Here is an 11,609-nt window from a genome sequence, read left to right as displayed (position 1 = left end):
AACTGTTTCTCAAGCCTTCATAGATCAACATGTCTGTGTCTCTTCTGCATTTAAAAGCCCTCCTTATAAAGCTGAGTCTACTCCTCATCAGATTTGGCACAGGTTTTCACTAAACAGGGTTCACCTGAGAATGTAACTCAGCAAAGCTTATGACAGTATGGTCATATTAGATAACCATCTATGATCACATGAACAGGTATCACATGGAATCACAGGAAAAAGAACATGTATTCTATTTCTATCCAAGTAACATTAGGACATCAGCCCATGCGCTCAACCCATTCTTGGGTAACATTATTTGGATAATGAGTCTTGAATAAAGTGTTTCGACTGGAAAGTGAATCTCTTACTGAGTGAAAGTAACTTATCTTTTTCTCTCCCCCCACCACACACACACACACACACACACACACACACACACACACACACACACACACACACACACACAGATTGCTATATGAGACGCAGCTGAAATCAGTCCCAGAAGACGCCTTTGTCCAGCTGGTGAACATTTCCAAGATGTGAGTAAAAGTGTTAGATTCTGATGCAGCTGAATGACACAAATTGACCATCCCCTCCACCTTTTTCCATAGATTATTTCAGCTGACTGAAAATAACTGACCATCCACCCATAATAGTAGCTCTCCCCCCCCCCCCCCCCTCATCTCCATACACTATGTGGTGGCTGGACTCCGGTGAGTGGGTTGTCTCAACATCCACCTGCTGAATGGAATTCTCCGTGGTGCTCATCCAAAACAGACTGGGAAGACACTAAGGGAAAGTTTCTCTCAGGTTCCGCTCTATTCCCTAACCTCCATTTTGGCAGATGTGATGGGAGGGGGGCTCTGTTCAGCATCAGCCATGTCAGCTAATCACAGCTGGAAGTGCTAATACGCTCCCAACGTCCCCCTCTGCCCCCCCCCCCCCCCCCCCCCTCCAAAAAATGTCGGAATGTCAAACTGCCCTGTGGGTCAGGGTGCTGGTGCGGTAGAGTTAGAGTTACTGAGGGGCTGCTGGGTTGTGTCTGTCTCCATGCTTAGAGGCCCAGTGGCTGTAGTAGACAAGTACACCTCTCTTGTTCCCTGTCTTTCTCGCTCTCTCTCTCCGTCTCTCGGTCTGAGATACACGTGCACGTATGCACACAAACACAGTACTCTCACAAGCACATGGTCCAAGGTGCAGGCATTCACACAAGAAGGAATCAGTGCTAAAATATACATGGGTGGGTGGGTGGGTGGCTGAGTGGAGGGGGTCTCTTCACATACCGGTCTGCTATACCGTCTCCAAGTCATGCATACTCTTAGAACATGTGGGTATGAGAAGCCCTTGTGTTTGGCTAAAAAGCAGCACTCGTTACCTGCAAGGCTACCTGAGAATCTCACTATTTAAAAAGAGACTGAGAGGTGAGGTTGGGTTGGGTAACTGAAAGAAGAGTATCCACGCACATCCTACGTCAATTTAGCCCGGGTGCAGGATCTTCAAGAGTGATAATACAAAAAGATTTTTAAAAGTATCCGCACACCAGTTTTTAGCTCCCAGTGAGAATTTTCTTTTATTGAAGCAACGTTTCGAGCAAAAAAGCTCTTCCTCAGGCTTACCAGTGGGTTGGGTAACTGAACACAGATTAGTGGGCCTGTATGACTGATATCCTAACACCCAAGTCATTTGGTAGCTGGCTGTGGCTATAAAATGGCCTGTTGCACAGATGGGAGGTGTCCTGTCTCACAGCGTTTAACTCATCTTAGTAGTCATGAATACGCATGAGTCAGACGGGGCACGGACACTGAATGCACGTGTTGTCAGGATGATGATCTGTGATTTGGTTTTGCATTGATAAACTGAAGTCGGATTTGTCAGTGTCTTGTAAGGAATACAGTCTTTCTTCATTAGAGCACAAGTGAAAAAGGCCTATGCACTCAGCATGTTTAATTACTGTACCTCTTTACCTACATTATTGTTATTGATGTCACTGCTACTCACCAAATGCATGGCGTATGGAGGCAGACACATGAAGAATGTTGCTGTTTAATCCACTGAGTCCTGAATAATGTGTTTTCTTCTCTTGTTCTCAGACATATATCTGTGGATGTTACACTGGAAAGACTGGAGAGGCATTCCTTTCACAACCTGAGGAAAATCACTCATATGTGAGCTAATGGATTCTCTTGATTTCCTTTTCTTTCTTTCTAGAATAAAACAGATCAGCCAGATAGTCAGTCTAAAAAGGGACAACGACAAAGTCCAGATGGTTCTCCAGTTTTGTTCCCTGAGGTCTAGTTAGTGCAGGCTGGCTCTGTAGCTAATAGCAGCTTTATTCCTCAGGTTTCTCTAAAGCGTGGGCAAAAAAGAGGAAAAAAAGGTTTCCCGTCACCAATTTGTATCTCACAGCTGATACTATAGCAACAACAGCACAGGAGGAGTTCCTTTTCCTCTCCTTTATTTCTCCCTCTCTCTCTCTCTCTCTCTCTCTCTCTCTCACTAGCTCTCTCTCTCACTTATTTTTGGTGGCTGAGTTTTAAAGTAAGCCCCAATGACTCAGAGTTCTGTGGGCTAGAAGGATGCATGTTGACGAGAGTGGTTGTTCAGGGGAGTGTGGAGGCAGCCTGTCTCACAGGTGTGAGCGCAGCGCACAGGTTGCGGCAGCAGAGAGGACCCTACTGTTGCCCCGGCCTTTGCTCCTCACCACGGCGACCCAATGTAAACACGCTAATAAGGCCGTAATTGAGGCTAATCTAAGCACTGGACATGTGCAAGAGATTTCCTCCGTTTGCCCATGAGCAATTTCCCCTCGGTCAACAACTTGCAGCTGATATAAAGTTGTCCGCTAGCATTAGTCAGAATCTTTGGTTTATTTGGTTTGGGCCTTAGCACTGAAACGTAGCCTCCGAACCTGCCCGTACAGTAGATTGGAGTACACTGCGAGTCCCAGTCAATACATGAGTTAGATAAATAAGGAAAGCCTCGTACATTGAGCTCTCAGAAATATGGGGGTGAAGCCATAGCCAGCCCACTCTGATGATCCGAAGAGCAAACACCTCTGGTGAATACATGCATTGAAGGTGTGTGCTGAATCTGCTCATATTCAGTTTTCTTTTTTTTTAAAAATGAGTTTCATTTCTCCAATTTGTTGTTTATTTCACAGAGAAATACGGAACACGAGAAGTCTGACATCCATTGACCCTGAGGCCTTTGACAGTCTCCCAGGCTTAAATTATTTGTAAGTCTCCAGGCTTCAGATTTATCAAACACAAGAATCTGAGCTGCTTTTCTGTTAAGCAATAATGATGCAGTTTTTCCGATTTTTATTCATCTTACGTCGTTGCAGGGGATTACTAAACACTGGTCTCATAAGCTTCCCAGACCTTAACAAGATTCATTCTGATGCCATGGACTTCATTCTGTAAGTTTGTACTAATACACAACGTATGACGAGTAGCAATTACTTCTAAATAACCTAAATTAATAGACCCTGTAAGATATGTTTTCTGCCCTGTTTCACAGAGAACTTGCTGATCATCCATACATCACGACAATTCCAGCCAACTCATTCAGTGGCATAACCAACCAAATGCTGACGGTGTAAGTAGAGAAAGTAGCACTTATTGAATATCGAATACACAGTAGCGTTTATAGACAGGATAAAATCACAGGGTTTGTGTCCTGTCATTCCACCAGGACCACAAAACATTTATTAAATATGGATTCCTGTCCTCTGAAAACTAACCCTTTGGAATTTGACATGCAGACATTATTACTGTGCTATGTCTTAGGGAGCATGTCTGTCTGAATCTGGTGTCTTACACACTGAGCGAGGGTATTAAATGAGTGTGTGTGTGTGTGTGTGTGTGTGTGTGTGTGTGTGTGTGTGTGTGTGTGTGTGTCATACATTTGACCAAACTTTTCATTTTAAAGTCTCCTCATCTGTGCAGACATGCCTTTGTCTGGTTAGCCAGCTTTTATGGTTTCAGTCTAAAGTGCTAAGGAGCTTCATGGAACTGTCACTCACTTGCTACTGGTGCATTCAGAAGCACTCAGTGACGTGTCTCTCAGTCTTTCTCAGCTAACAACACAGAGTGAAAACATCTCCCCCTTTGTGCTTTCACTCCACCAGGATGCTCTACAACAACGGCTTCTCCGAGATCCAAAGCCATGCTTTCAACGGCACCCAGCTCGATAATGTGTAAGATACCGAGACGATAACACACATTCAGTCCATGAAAACAATATTACAACAACGGTATTTGAATGCAATGTGTTCAAATGTGGTGGTGACAGTGTCCACAGTGTCAATCAGTGTACAGTCTTCTCAACTGTAAATGTGAAATGCATATCAGAGACACTGTCCAATGTCAGCGGATACGAGCACACTCTGTCCAACAGGCTCAGGTGTGCATATTACCTTACTAATACCTAAACTTGAGCGTTCTTTTCTTTTCATCTTCCTCTCCTTCTCTTCTTTCGTCAGTGTGATGCACGGAGAGACCTGTTCAGGTCTCGTCTTGTGAAAGCCTTGGGAGGAAAATTCACTTTTTCCTCTCTTTATAAAAAGCAGGGAAGGGGGGAGGGGGGGGGGATTTCTCTGTGTCCCCAACTTTCTAATTTGAACATTTGAAATGCACCCAAGTGAGATTTCCTGTTTTTATTGACACAACTTGTGTGACCCTGCACTTAACCTCAGCTCCCCACTGGAGCTCTCAAAGGTCTTCCTGTCAGGATATGAGACATTAATATGAGTCTGACCCCCCCTCTGTCTTTCAACACCCCACACACTCTGCTCCCTAAAGGAGGTATCATTAGGGAACCTCTCCGGTGTCTTTTGTGCTTTTTGCTAGGCCCTACATGGCTGTTTGTTTTGGCAGGGTCAGTCCCTCGACGCAGGGAAGAGATATCCTCAAGCATTAAAACCAAGACAAACACCCATCCAATTATAATCCTAATTTGATTTAGAGATTTGAAAATATGTATCTTAAAAGGTGCAACGTGTGCAAGAAGTCTCTCCCGCCATGATAGCGAAATCCCTCATTTAGAGTAACACTCAAAAAGAAGCTTGATCCGTGTTAACGGCACCTTAGCGAGAGCCCAACGGCAGGAAGGAATAAAAACTGTAGAGATGTATTGATGTGTTTCAGTGGTGGTTCTGATTTTCTTTTTTGTCAAAACAATCTCTAAGGAATTGAAATCGTAATTATATCCTACGTGTATCCCATGATATCCTGGGCCTTATATTTATGCCTTTTATCACTGATTGTGAGTAATATTTCTTCATTATTGTCTGACCCCAGAGACCTACACAGAAATAAATATTTAACGATGCTGGACGAGAGGATGTTTGCTGGCGTCATCAGTGGACCCACGTTGCTGTGAGTACCATGAGCTTAATTTTCCAGTTTTCAGCTTTCTCTGTTCGCATACTTCAGAAACCTAATAGAGTCTTACAGTGCCCTCCACATGAATTGCCACCCCTGGTAAAGATGAGTGAAAAGATATAAACTACCAGTCAAAAGTTTGGACACACGCACACACTCATTGTTTTTTAAAAACAATTTCCTATACATTGTGTTCCGTCATACTTTGCCTCGTGGCTCTCCACAGTTCTTTATAAATATGTAGCCTACATATTTCCTATTTTATATTCTTCATCATTTACCCATATGACTGCATACTTTTGGCATCATTAAAGGCACCTTGATTATTTTCAAATTGAGTGGAAGAAAAACAGCCAAAAAGTGCTCAAAATATATGGGAATTCCTTTTGTCAAGTTGGTTGAGAGAGAGCAAAAGGTGTATGTAAACAATGTACATAACTCTCTGTATTGTTCTACTGAAAAAAGTCAAAGTAAAGAAAAAACATGTATAAGTTGGTGTGTCCAAGCTTTTGGTAGTGTATACAAAAAACATATTTTGGAGTTTCACAATGGAGACCATGATTTACTGCTGATTATTTTAAAGAAGCTGAAAATAAATTAACAAAAAGTTTCAGTTACATTTTGTTAATATCATTCTATGGATGCCTATTTTTTGTCTTTATGAGGATTTTTAAATTATTATTCTCATGAATTCGCTTCTCTTCAATGTTGCATTTTTCCTCATTGTCTCAATTTGAATTAAGAAAAAAATTCCAGACATTCTTTAGACATATTTTGAATCATCTTCTCCAGGGATGAGGGCACTGTAAGATTATCATCATAAGATCAAAAGAAAATGGTGACTGACATTCAACAGGCATACTGAAATCTTTCACTGAAATTTGCTGAGGATATTCCATAATATATCACGTTAGACACTGAAAATTGTCTCAGTGCTGTTATACTATGGTAATTTTTCAGCAAACTAGATGGGCAATCCATCATGTTGGCAAAACAGTTCATCACTGGGCCATATTACACCTTTCCATCAGGTTTCATGAAAACTGGACCAGTATTTATTGCACAAAACGGACTAACTGTCTGAAAACAACTTGCTTTGTGGAAGTAATGAGACTGCTCGTAAATCCTGATGGTTTCCCTTGGCCTAAACAATTATTTTTAGCCTTTTTGACCACAATTACAATGTGATGCTGTCCCTGTAGAGACTTTAGTCCTGCGCTTTAACCTCTTATCTCCATCCTAATGTGAGCCTGCTGAAATCATAGGCTTTTATTAAGTTAATAATACCCCTCCGCCTGGGCCCTCATAGGAACATGTTGTGGATGAAGTCATCGACATGAGGTCACTGGCTAACCATCTCAGAATGTTAAAATCAGACGCTCGCCGGGGCTGAAGAGCACTTCTCACCCGCATGTTGCACAATGTCTCTCCCAGAGGATGGCTTCATTAGAAAAATAAATAAAAAACACCTACACACAGATTTGTATACATAATGGTTGGGCCTTAGGAGATAAGGAGATGCAAGCACAGTTCATTTTCACTGACCCTTGAAGTGGTGCGAGCTTAATTCAAGTGCTCCACCGAATCCCTCAAGAAGAGTTCTGTTTTTGGCTCTCTCTTAACTGAGGGCTTGCTAATTGATAAAAGACCTTTTTGTTTTGGAGAGTCAATGGTTTGCATTCCACACTAACTGCCAAAAGTTGTCTGAAATTTCAAGACAATCTTGATGATTCAAAAAAACAAAACAAACTGAAAAAAAAACTATTTGCATTTAGAATTGCACATCATTTTACAGTGCTTTGTGGACTCGTCGTAATTACTGTGGTCAAAGGCAAAGTATCTTGGAGGTTTTCCCATCTTTACTGGAGCCCCTACCCCCCATCCACTCCACTCCACTCCACTCCACTCCACTCCACTCCACTCCACCCCACTCCACCCCCACCCTCATTTGAGACCAGCAAAACAAGCCTCCTCCATCTTGACCCTCTGTTGATCCCTGTGTTCTCGATTCTTGGCAGAGACATCTCAGAGACAAGTGCGGCGTCCCTGCCGAGCAAAGGCCTGGAGTCGTTACGGGAACTTAAAGCCCAGTACGTGTGGGCCCTCAAAAAACTCCCTCCCATCAAGACCTTCCGACAACTCACAAAAGCCGACCTGACCTATCCCAGCCACTGCTGCGGCTTTAAGAACCTCAAGAAAAAAAGAGGGTTGGTAAAACAACACAAATTAACTCCACTCACACACCGACAGAAGTGGGTGTGAGGAAAATGTTGCATGCATGTTGTGCTTGTCCTCTGTACACCACAGAGTGGATAATTACGCTCATATAACTGTACCACTGCCGTCATGCCTGTGTGGACCTTGGCAGGGATTAAATCAATGCTTTTGCTGTATTTCAACCAGACTGTAAATTAATTGCTGTCAGGGCTGTTATTTAAAGACAATACAAGGAAGATTAATTGACCAAAACAATCCGTGTTTTGCCTTTGGCGAAAACACAACGTCCAACAAGAAACAAGAGTACGAGTACGAGTGCTCGGCACCACCAAATGGCCCCCATGTGTTTCTAACCTGCGTGTTGTTCTCTCACTCCCCTCCTCCATAACAGATACATCGAGTACATTATTTGCAACTTGACCGCTCTCTACGAACAGCACCATAAGAGATCCGTCGGGACACTGCGCGTCCCGACCCTACAAGGTCACTCGGACGAGGACGGCGACTCTGAGGACGGCGTCTTCAAGGACGCCGCGGACTACCGCGACTTCCACCTCAGCCCGCACTACCACGCCTACTTCTTTGGCGGGCAGCACAACGAGGACGTGGGCTTCGGCGAGACGCTCAAGAACCCCCAGGAGGACACCAGCCACTACTTCGAGAGCCGCTACGAGTACGTGATGTGCGAGGACGGCGTGGAGGTGGAGTGCCGCCCGGCGCCGGACGAGTTCAACCCCTGCGAGGACATCATGGGCATGGGCTTCCTGCGCGTGTCCGTCTGGTTCGTCAGCCTGCTGGCCATCCTGGGCAACCTGCTGGTGCTCCTGGTGCTGCTGACCAGCCACTACAAGCTGTCCGTCTCGCGCTTCCTCATGTGCCACCTGGCCTTCGCCGACCTGTGCATGGGCATCTACCTGCTGCTCATCGCCTCCGTGGACCTGCACACGAGCGCCGAGTACTACAACCACGCCATCGACTGGCAGACGGGCCCCGGGTGCGGCCTGGCGGGCTTCTTCACGGTCTTCGCCAGCGAGCTGTCGGTCTACACGCTCACCACCATCACGCTGGAGCGCTGGCACGCCATCACCTTCGCCATGCGCCTGGACCGCAAGCTGCGCCTGTCCCACGCGGCAGCCGTCATGCTGGGCGGCTGGCTCCTGTGCTTCCTGCTAGCACTACTCCCGCTCGTGGGCGTCAGCAGCTACCAGAAGGTGAGCAGTGTTGGGAAGGTTACTTTACAAATGTAATGTGTTACAGACAGTTACCTATTTTACATTGATTTTGCAAAATTTCTTCCATTATGAGGTTAATACAGGGGGGCAGTTAATATGGTGTTAATATGGTTTTGTTTCTTCTAACTTGGATTAAACACCGTCCTGCGGCTTATACACAATGCGGCTTATATGCGGGAAATTACACGTTAACCTGTTTAAAATGTAATAGTAGTGTAACTATTTGAATTACTTTATCTGAGTAAAGTAACAAATTACTTTTTGATTACTTTTTGATTACTTTTCAGATTTCAGATTACTATTCATATATATACATTTAGTCCCCAAATCCATGCGAAGATTTCGGCCTTGGTCTCCAGGCTTGCCGAGCAGTTCGGTAATTTTGTAATTAAATTACGTAATGCAATTACATGTATCTCGTTACTCCCCAACACCAAAGGTGAGCATCTGCCTGCCCATGGACACGCAGTCGCTGGTGGACCAGGTGTACATCGTCTCGGTGCTGGTGCTCAACATTGTGGCCTTCCTGGTCATCTGCGCCTGCTACGTCAAGATCTACTGCACCGTGCACAACCCCGACTACCTCTCGGCCAGCAAGGACACCAACATCGCCAAGCGCATGGCCGTGCTCATCTTCACCGACTTCCTGTGCATGGCGCCCATCTCGTTCTACGCCATGTCGGCGGTGCTGGACCGGCCGCTCATCACCGTGTCCAACTCCAAGATCCTGCTGGTGCTGTTCTACCCGCTCAACTCGTGCGCCAACCCCTTCCTCTACGCCATCTTCACCAAGGCGTTCCGCGGCGACGTCTTCATCCTGCTCAGCAAGGTGGGGCTGTGCGAGCGGCAGGCGCAGCTGTTCCGCGGGCAGACCGTCTCCTCCAAGGGCAGCAGTGGCGGCGGGCACAGCCGGCGCGAGCGGAAAGGTCCGGAAGAGATGCCCATGCACTTGCGCATGGAGTGCTCCGGCCATACCTACTTGCCGGCCGTGCAGCAAGTGACGGCCAAGGAGGAGAACGGTGAGAAGAAGACCCATGAAGCCTTGCAGGGTTCAAGGATACCAGAGTAGAATGGCAAATGAAAGTTAGCCATAGTATCAGGGGCTAGTCACAGGTTCCTTTGCATCGCTCAATGTTTCCCATTCCCAAACTAAGACAGAGTCGGAGTATTAAGTGTCTGTATAAAGTTAGTCTGTTTGTAAATCAGTCCTCTGTGTTGGTTTTGTGTATTGTATTTATTACTTTAAACAGTATGACATAGGTGTTTATATGGTAGCTTATTTAATGCGTTGAAAGCATTTATGTCAAGCAGGATTATATTGATGCAGGGTCATACATCGTTTGATCGAGAGTTTATGAAATGTGTAGCTGGAGCCTAATTCTGTAAACAAGTGTACCATACAACTGACTTCTGAATGTCTTTGGAGAATGTTTTACAAAGCTTTACACATGAAAGGAATAGAAGAAAAAGAGAAAGAGACGGATTTGCTTAACAGATGTTTGTTATAGCACATAAAAATAGTTTCAGAACTCAGTAACTGTAACTATTGGGACGCGAGGTAGCTCAATGTAGACGTCACATCTGTGACGTTCTTACACCTGTAAAGCTAACATGACCAAGAGGGAAAAAACTAAATTAAAATAAATGTCACATCCACTTTCTTTGACATTGAGTTTTTTGTATATATTTATTTCAGCCATTTTATTTCTAGTTAATTTAATGGCATGGGGCCTGGTTTCGGAGCAGCAGGGCTATGTGATGGTTATGGTACACTCAATATTTCCCTTACACACAGTGGTATAAGTGTATATTCTGAATATTTTTCTTGCAGTTAAGTGACGTGGACTTGAGGACCGATATTAGCTTTTCCTCCTATAGAGTGCAGACTGCAGTCACATATGATTCAACTTACATTTTAACTTGAAGGATAAGAGGAGAAAATCTGGATATTGCCACGATCCAGCCATAATCTGAAAGCCAGACAAAGATCGGGGTATTGTATTTTCATGTGAATCATGATCTCCGAGTCACAAGCTTTGTACAATTCAATATATTACACTGAAGGCACATATCATATTCCATAAATTAATCAAACATTTGCTCACATACCAAGACTGTGTCTCACCCTCCTCATTCTAAAAATAACAAAGACAGTGCAGATCCAGGTGGGAATTTTCAAAGCATTTTTAGAATTACATCCTAACAAGCACTGGGTCCCGCTCCAGAAGTAAATACGTTGTTATATTTTCATTATCAGTAATTTCCAAGCAATTAGGCACAGGTAAGATAATAAAAACATATTCCGCCGCGTTTTTCTTTTTTTCAGTGTGTGGAATGTGATGAGTTCTCCAGCTGAGCAATATTATTTTCCTTACAGCGGATGTGGGTGACTGAAAGTATCAAAGAAGATACAGCCTTTCTCACTTTGCTGGGCCAGATTCTGACACATTCACACACACACACACACACACACACACACACACACACACACACACACACACACACACACACACACACACACACACACACACACACACACACACACACACACACACACACACACACACACACACACACACACACACACACACACACACACACACACACACACACACAATAGCAACACCTTCCTTAACCAGTGTTTGCACATAGACACATTCAAATGCATTACGGGGATTGGAGGCATATGAACAATGAGAGAACGCCTACGGTGAAAATATCTAAACATCTGTTTAACATCTCAGGGAAACTCAAACAAGGCTAAGAGGGTTTCTGGAAAAGTAGATTTCCTTTT

At 44.4% G+C, this 11,609-nt stretch overlaps 1 protein-coding gene across 1 annotated transcript; it reads left to right on the top strand.

Moving 5' to 3' along the window:
• Window positions 1–1,840: 1,840 nt before the first annotated feature.
• Window positions 1,841–9,884, top strand: tshr (thyroid stimulating hormone receptor; the record flags this gene model as incomplete). The annotated part of the gene is made up of 10 exons (XM_062550306.1): window positions 1,841–1,863; window positions 2,073–2,147; window positions 3,143–3,217; window positions 3,326–3,400; window positions 3,502–3,579; window positions 4,112–4,180; window positions 5,283–5,360; window positions 7,385–7,573; window positions 7,975–8,794; window positions 9,255–9,884. Coding segments are annotated over 10 exons (2,112 nt in total), but the record flags the coding sequence as incomplete, so codon positions are not given.
• Window positions 9,885–11,609: the final 1,725 nt, after the last annotated feature.

Source organism: Sardina pilchardus, chromosome 12, assembly GCF_963854185.1.
Source record: "Sardina pilchardus chromosome 12, fSarPil1.1, whole genome shotgun sequence".
Lineage (NCBI taxonomy): Eukaryota > Metazoa > Chordata > Actinopteri > Clupeiformes > Clupeidae > Sardina > Sardina pilchardus.
Note: the sequence above shows the minus strand (reverse complement) of the source record. Positions and strands in the feature narration are given on the sequence as shown.